This window comes from Peromyscus maniculatus, chromosome X, assembly GCF_049852395.1.
Source record: "Peromyscus maniculatus bairdii isolate BWxNUB_F1_BW_parent chromosome X, HU_Pman_BW_mat_3.1, whole genome shotgun sequence".
NCBI classification, from domain to species: Eukaryota; Metazoa; Chordata; class Mammalia; order Rodentia; family Cricetidae; genus Peromyscus; species Peromyscus maniculatus.
Genome location: NC_134875.1, coordinates 142,966,608 through 142,975,338, shown reverse-complemented (window position 1 = coordinate 142,975,338; position 8,731 = coordinate 142,966,608). Strand labels below are relative to the sequence as shown.

Genomic DNA, 8,731 nt, shown 5'->3' with positions numbered 1-8,731 from the left:
AACAGTGAGAGCTGAAATCAATAAAATAGAAACAAAGAGAACCATACAAAAAATTAATGAAACAACATATTGGTTCTTTGAGAAAATCAACAAAATAGACAAGCCTTTATCCAACTGACCAAAAGAGAGAGAGCATCCAAATTAGCAAAATCAGAAATGAAAAGGGGGACATAACAACAGACATTGAGGAAATCCAGAGAGTCATCAAGTCATACTTCAAAAACCTCTACTCCACAAAACTGGAAAATCTGAAAGAAATGAATAATTTTCTGGTTAGGTACTATATACCTAAGTTAAATCAAGACCAGATGGAATATTTAAATAGTCCAATAACCCTTAAGGAAATAGAAACAGTCATTAAAATCTCCCAAGCAAGAAAAGCCCAGGACCAGATGTTTTCAGTGCAGAATTCTGCCAGATCGTCAAAGAAGAGTTAAAAGCAATACCTCCTAAATTGCTCCACACAATAGAAACAGAAGGAATATTACCAAACACCTCTATTAGGCTAAAATTACCCTGATTCCTAAACCAAACAAAGATACAACAAAGACAGAGAATTACAGACCAATATTACTCATTAACATTGATGCAATAAGATTTTGGCAAACAGATTCCAAGAACCCATCAAAACAATTATCTAACATGATCAAGTTGGCTTCATCCCAAAGATGCAAGGGTGCTTCAACATACAAAAGTCCATCAGTGTAATACACCATATAAACAAACACAAAAAAAAAACACATGATCATCTCACTAGATGCAGAAAAGACTTTTGACAAACTCTAACACCCTTTCGTGATAAATGTCTTGGAGCGATCAGGAATACAGGGAACATAACTAAATATAATAAAGGCAATTTACAGCAAGCCAACAGCCAACATCAAATTAAATGGAGAGAAATTCAAATCAATTCCACAAATATCAGGAAAAAAGCAAAGCTGTCTGCTCTCCGTATACTTATTGAATATAGTATTTGAAGTTCTAGCCAGAACAATAAGACAATATAAGGAGATTAAGGGGATACAAATTGGAAAGGAAGAAGTCAAGCTTTCCCTATTTGCAGATGACATAATAGTATACATGAGTGACCCCAAAGATTCATCCAATGAATTGATACAGCTTATAAACACCTTCAGCAATGTAGCAGGATACAAGATCAACTCAAAAATATCAGTAGCCCTCCTATATACAATTGACAAACAGGCTGAGAAGGAAATGAGAGATACCTCACCCATTAAAATAGCCACAAATGTTATAAAATACCTTGGGGTAACACTAACCAAGCAAGTGAAGGTCCTATATGACAAGAACATTAAGTCGCAGAAAAAAGAAATTGAAGAAGATGTCAGAAAATGGAGAGATCTCCCATGCTCATGGATAGGCAGGACTAATACAGTAAAAATGGAAATTTTACCAAAGCTAATCTACAGATTCAATGCAATCCCCATCAAAATACCAACACAAATCTTCACAGACCTGGAAAGAATAATACTCAAATTCATATGGAAAAACAAAAAACCAAGGAGAGCCAAAAGAATCATGTACAATAAAACAACCTCTGGAAGCATCATGATCCCTGAATTCAAGCTCTACTATAGAGCTACAGTAATAAAAACAGCTTGGAACTGGCAAAAATACCAACATGTGGACCAATGGAATAGAACTGAAGACTCTGGCATTAATCTGCACACTTATGAACATATAATTTTTGACAAAGAAGCCAAGGGTGTCCAATGGAAAAAAGAAAGCATCTTCAACAAATAGTGCTGGCATAACTGGATATCACTGTGTAGAAGGCTGCAAATAGATCCATATCTATCACCGTGCACAAAACCTAAGTTCAAGTGGATCAAAGACCTCAACATAAATCCAGCTACGCTGAACCTGCTAGAAGAGAAAGTAGGAAGTATTCTTGAACACATTGACACCAGAGTTCACTTCCTAAATTTAATAACAGAGACTGAGAGAAACACTCAATCAATGGGACCTCTTAAAACTGAGAAGCTTTTGTAGAGCAAAGATGTGGTCAACAAGGCAAAGCAACAGCCTACAGAATGGGAAAAAATCTTCACCAACCCCACATCGGACAGAGGACTGATATGCAGACTATATGAGGAACTCAAGAAATTAAACATCAAAATGCCCAACAGTCCAATTAAAAAATGGGTTATAGAACTAAACAGAGAATTCTCAAAAGAGGAAACTCAGATGGCTGAAAAACATTTAAGGAATTGCTCAACATCCCTAATTATCAGGGAAATGCTAATCCAAACAACTCTGAGATATCACCTTATGCCTGTCAGAATGGCTAAGATCAAAAACACTGAACATACCTTATGCTGGAGAGGATGTGGAGCTAGGGGAACTCTCCTCCACTGCTGGTGTGAATGCAAACTTGTACACCCACTTTGGAAATCAATATGGCACTTTCTTAGAAAATTGGGAATTAATCTCCCCCAAGATCCACCTATACAACTCTGAGGCATATTCCCAAGGAATGCTCAATCATACCACAAGGGCATTTGCTCAGCAATGTTCATATCAGCATTGTTTGTAATAGTCAGAAACAGAAAACAACCTAGATGCCCTTCAACTGAAGAATGGATAAATAAAATGTGGTATATATGCACAAAAATACTACTCAGCAGAGAAAAAACAATGACATCATGAGGTTTGCAGGCAAATGGATAGATCTATAAAAAATCATCCTGAGTGAGTAAACCCAAACTCACAAAGACAACCATGGTATGCACTCACTCATAGGAGGATATTAGATGTGGAACAAGAATGATTGGCCTGGTACTTAAAACACCAGGGAGAGTACCTAGAAAACAGAAGCCGAAGAAAGACACAGGAATCGCCCAGTGTCAGAGAAATGGATGAGATCTACATGAACAGCCTGGACATGAGTGGGGGTAATGAAGGACAAGGGTCGAACGAAAGAGAGCTTGGGAGAGCAGGAGATACCAGCTGGATAAGGAACAGAGAGGGAGAACAAGGAATAGGAGACCATGGTGAATGACGACCACATGAGAATATGAAGAAGCAAAGTGCTAGAGAGGCCCACAGAAATCCACAAAGATAGCCCCACAATAGACTGCTGACAACGGTCAAGAGACAGCCTGAACTGACCTACGCTGGTGAAAGGATGGCCAAACACCCTAATTGTTGTGCTAGAAACCCCATACAATGACTGAGGGAACTGGATGCAGAGATCCATGGCTAGGCCATGGGTGGAGCTCTGGGATTCCAATTGCCAAGAAAAAGGAGGGATGATATGAGAGAGAATTGTTGAAACCAAGGTTGAATAAAGCACAGGGACAAATAGCCAAACGAATGGAAACACATGAATTATGAACCAATGGCTCAGGGGCTCCCAACTGGATCAGGCCCTCTGAAGAGTTGAGACAGTTGATTGGCTTGATCTGTTTGGGAGGCATCAAGGCAGTGGGACTGGGTCCTGTGCTCGGTGCATGAGTTGGCTGTGTGACACCTGGGGCTTATGCAGGGATACTTCCTCAGCCGGGGAAGAGGGGACTGGACCTGCCTGGACTGAGTCTACCAGGTAGATCTCAATCCTCGGGGGGAGTCTTTGCCCTGGAGGAGAAGGGAATGGGAGGTGAGCTGGGGGGAAGGGGAGCGAGGCAGGAGAAGGGAGAACATGGGATTCGGGGTTGATATGTAGAACTAAATAATATTATAAAATTAAATTAAATTAAATTTAAAAAATTGATATATTTGGACCATAAATTTTAAAGAACAGGATTGGGAATGGTTAATATTGAATGTTGAGTATACAGGATATAAAATCAAGAAATACAGAAGCCTAAGGAAATGTCTCAAATAGGTTAAGATGAGGTTAATTGGGCTGGGAAGAACCATCTGAAATAAAGTAGCTTCATTCCTTGGACTTAGGTTCCTGGCTGCATAACCAGGAGAGAGCTAGGTGAGCATCTACAGTGCTCTAACTACTCTCCCTGCTCCCTAACTACTAATGCAATGTAGCAAACAACTTGGGACTCTTGCCCCCATGATCTCTCAGTCATGATGTATATTTCCTCAAATTAAGAGCCAGTATAAACTTTCCTTCCTTTACTTGCTCATGTTATGTATTTTGTTAGAAAAATGAATCAGGTATGTGATATGGTGGGTGGTGGTGAAGGAGATGGAAGATCTAGGTCAGTTATTCTCAAACTTATTAATGCTCTGACACTCTAATACACTTCCCCATGTTGCAGTGACCCCCAACCCCAACCATAAAGTTATTTTCATTACTACTTCATGACTGCAATTTTCTTTTGTTATTAATCATAACATAAATATCTGTGTATTGCAATGGTCTTAGGCAATCTCTGTGAAAGAGTCATTCAACCCAGAAAAGGAACCACAAACCACAGGTTGAGAACCACTGATATAGATCCATTGAGAGAAAGTACTTACACAGTATATATAACACACACTCAGAAAGCTGACCTGATAGAGAATAGGGACTAATGTTCCCAGGAAGAAAACCAGGATATTTTTAAGGTCCTAAATGATGGCTGATAGATTAGAATCGTCCTATGCTACCCAACACATGGACCATCAGAGCACACTGGAAATGCCTGGGCATTTGTGGCATTTATTCATGACTGTGGAAATAGGAGATGGGTACTGCCTTCTAAGAGAGAGACGACAGATGGCAATAGCATACTCAGTGAACAGCATTGCCTTCTTTCTCCAAGAGAGCATCCCACACTCCCAGCAGTGCCAAGGCTAAAACTTCCTGCTCTACCTTTCAGAGATTTGAATACTTAAGTGTCTCCACACAAGAATGTGGTTTCTTTTTTTTTGTGTGTTGAGGTGTCTGCTTAATTGCAAACCTATTGCTCATGGGATTCACTAGGTTTACTTAGGAAACATGCCGTTGTACTGTACTCTTTCTTGCTATTGCTTGTTGGCACTGTGGAATGGGATCACGACCTGCAGTTTAGTATGTGAAATCATTTAAAGAATGGAATGCGTTTGGCAGCAAGGAAGGAATAAAACTGAGACACACTCCCAGAAATCAAGTTGATATTTTATATAGAATGAATTGGTGATTACACAGTACTGTGTACAAAGGGCAATTTCTTCAAGGATTCTCCTGGCAGATGTTAAAATGCCAAAGCCCTCAGGTCAGACCTTTTGCTCAGCCAGTTTGGAAGCACACCGGGCCTTCACCTGACTCTGTACTGTCAAGGAGATCATCTCACAGAGAAACAAAATCACGCCAAAAAGTGACATCGTGGCTGTCAGGACACCCATTGGGAACACCTTTGTACAGTGTTTCTTTATAATGTCCTCCATTTTAACGGGAAAGTTGGGTGAAAAGTCAAGTGTGGTTTGCCCATAGATGTCTACTAGGTGGTTCAAGGTCACAGTAACAAGTGTGAAAAGGCTGCTCACAGCCATAATTATGGCAGACATCTTGTAGCAAAACAGCTGGATATCAATGAATTGGTCTTCCATGCAGCTGATCTTAATGGCCACTGAAGTGAAAATCAGGACTAGGATTTTCATCAAAATGGCCCATGCTATCAGGACTTGTAAATACTGAAATTCCGATGACTTGTTCCAGGTTTCATTGATAGGGGTGTGAACCAACATCCTGGTCATAGACCCAGAGATGTTAAAGTCCTGAGTGTAATAAGCTTCCCAGAGTCCAATTGACACAAATTGCACAAGCTTGTTGTTAAACTCCCACAGGCGCCAGCATTGGCTGTTTGCAAGGATGATTTCAAATACCAAAGCTGTTGTACTACAAATCAGGCCACTGAACTTGAAGATGTACTCCTTTCATGTTGGCAAATCTGAAGAAGGCATCAAAGAAGAATAGAATCAGTGAGAATACAAGGGAAGGCAGGAAAATAGAAGTCATGGCTTAGAGAGCACTGAGCTCTCATACCTTGTCCCTGTTGTCACATAAAGATGTTTCAGTGGTCTATGTACAGATTATTATTCTTCACAGAGTAGATAATAATATTTGTTGACTAGGAATTTCAATTCTTAGAACTGACAATGAGAAGAGAGTTTGCAATATCATATGTAATTCAATGCTTATTTTACCTGTATTTGCAATTTCTAAATATTTTAGTACCATAAAGTGAGGAAAAAGCAGAGGAATGCTCAAACTAATTGTCATTTCTAAAATATACTACTATATAATATTACATGACTACTACAAACTAAAGACATTAATGACAGAACCAAAGATTAAAAAATCACATAGTAAACTCAATTATGTAAAAATAATAACACACTTGACATAAATTTGTGTATACATATATGTATATACAAATTCATCTGTACATGATCCACCTCATAAATGATAGTGTACAATGCTATTCCATCTTGTGAATTTTATAGAAATGTACCCTGCTCTAAAGAAAGCTATATGTTTTTTATTGAAACCAGAAAGGGTTTGCCCATCAACATCTATCTGTAATATTGCCGGGCATAGAGCTCAGTGGTAAAGTGATTATCTAATACACACAAAACCCTTAATTCAGCTTTAGTATCTGTAAACCAAAATCTATCTGTTAAATTGTCCAGAGACTGAGTCAGAGGAATAGGGAAATGGATAATTAACACATAAAATCATATAAATCCATAAATTGGATATTTCCAATTATAACACATCTCTTACTTGAAATTTCATCTTTAGATAATTAGCTTCATTTCAGTGAAACAAAAAGAATCCTGACATATTTTTGTGAGCATATATCTTCTTTCACAGACAATTTACACTCTGTATTATTACTTTGAACTAACTTTTTTGCATCTTTTCTCAATTCCAGTCATAGGATGAAGGAAGGAGTTGAGTCATTTACTCAATAGGCAGGTGGATAACGTCACTGTCAACTGCACATGCAGAAGGTTGAAGGGGCCTACACACTGGATCTCCTTCCCAGGAAACCTTCCCTAAACAGCTACCCCTGTTCTAAAGTCTCTGTAGAATGTGTTTCCTGACTGAGTGAAGGCACTAGCTGTTCTACTAGGGAAATTTCATCAGCAAGATGAGTGAGTTCACAATTCATATATAACATAAAGATTTTATACCTTTGTGCATTATGGACACGAAGATTCATTTAAAAGGTGGCAGGATCACAGTCATTCTTCTCAGTAACAGTAAATGCCCATATATGCAGTCAGAGAAAGAGTGGAAAAACCTTCAAAAAAAGAAATTCTATTAGACAGACATTTCAGCTCAGAGCAATGTCTCTCCAACCCCTTGATTCCACAATCCTTACCATTCACTCCTGTCCTTGGCTTAAGAAGAACTTCATTTGAACACTTTGGGAATATTCATACATCTGACTCTCTAAGGACACCCATCTAAACATTTCCCCCATTTTGTAAGTAAGGAAACAACAGAGAGAGGTTAATTCATAAACTCAACATCAAGGACCTACACAACTAAAACCCACAGGGCAGCTCAATGTCTACCTGCAGTCTCACATGGGGCTTCTAGACACTTACGATATTGAACAGCATTTACACACACTTACCCACATGTCAATGGCCCTTTCTGGCATTCTTTGTCCTGTGAAATTGAATGTGATTTATCAAACCACCTGGGAATGTAAAATACTTGCCTCTTTTTCTCTTCTAGTAAGACCAAATGATAGTGACTGCCAGTTGACAGAGAATTAACTCACTTTAAAAATTCTTGTTTCCATGGCTACTAGAGCTGAATGGTGGATTATGAGCAAAGAACACAGCTTCATAGCCATATTTGGCCATAAAGGACGGACCAGTGTACTTAATTTCCCTTTGTATGCGAATAGTCTTTGAAAGAGTAATTTCCATTTTGAAATCATGCATCAAATAAGTACTATGCCTAATGGGCATAACAGAGATAGTTATTTGAAAAAAAGAAAAAAAAATAAGCCTTCATCACCCATTCCTTGCCATCCAGTGTCTGTGTGGTGGAAGGATGGAAGTTTCACTTTAGGCCAAGTGTCTTCATTGGAGACTTTGAGACCAACTTACCTTGTAGAAACATCTTAGATAGAGACACAAAGTATATATTGTCAGTAATAACAGTTTATATGCATGTAAATTCATGAGGTACTTTGTTTTGAATAGAAAATTATCCTCCTTTTATCTTTCTGTGTTTTACTTCAAACTGTTACTTTGATGATACTAGTTAGGGTTTCTATTGCTGTGGTAAAATCACGATGACCAAATTCAGGTTGGAGAGGAAATGCTGCATGTAGCTCACATTGCCACATCATATTGCATCATCTCAACAGATTAGGGCAGGCACTCAAGGCAGAAACCAGACAGAAAATGAATCCAGCAGGAGACATGGAAAAACACTGCTTACTGAGTTGCCCCACCCATAGCTTACTTAATGTGCATTTTTATATCATCCATTACCAGAGGCCCAGGTTTTCTACTGCTCACCTTCTGCAAGGACATCCTACATAAGATACTAATCAAAAAATTACTAACCTTTCCAGGACTGTGAAGAATTGTGTTGGTATTTTGATGGGAATTGCATTGAATCTGTAGATTTCTTTTGGTAAGATTGCCATTTTTACTATGTTAACCCTGCCTATCCATGAGCATGGGAGATCTTTCCATTTTCTGACATCGTCTTCAATTTCTTTTTTCAGGGACTTAAAGTTCTTGTCATATAGGTCCTTCACTTGCTTGGTTAGTCTTACCCCAAGGTATTTTATGTCATTTGTGGCTATTTCAAAGG

The 8,731-nt window shown here is 38.6% G+C and overlaps 1 protein-coding gene across 1 annotated transcript; it reads right to left on the bottom strand.

The window, feature by feature from the left end:
* Positions 1-5,047: 5,047 nt before the first annotated feature.
* LOC143271090 (uncharacterized) lies at positions 5,048-7,556 on the bottom strand. Its single transcript, XM_076562961.1, has 2 exons — positions 7,530-7,556; positions 5,048-5,814 (listed from the first exon to the last, which is right to left on the bottom strand). Exons 1-2 carry the CDS (start codon positions 7,554-7,556, stop codon positions 5,158-5,160), a joined length of 684 nt encoding a protein of 227 aa, XP_076419076.1. The 3' UTR covers positions 5,048-5,157.
* Between the last annotated feature and the right edge of the window lie 1,175 nt (positions 7,557-8,731).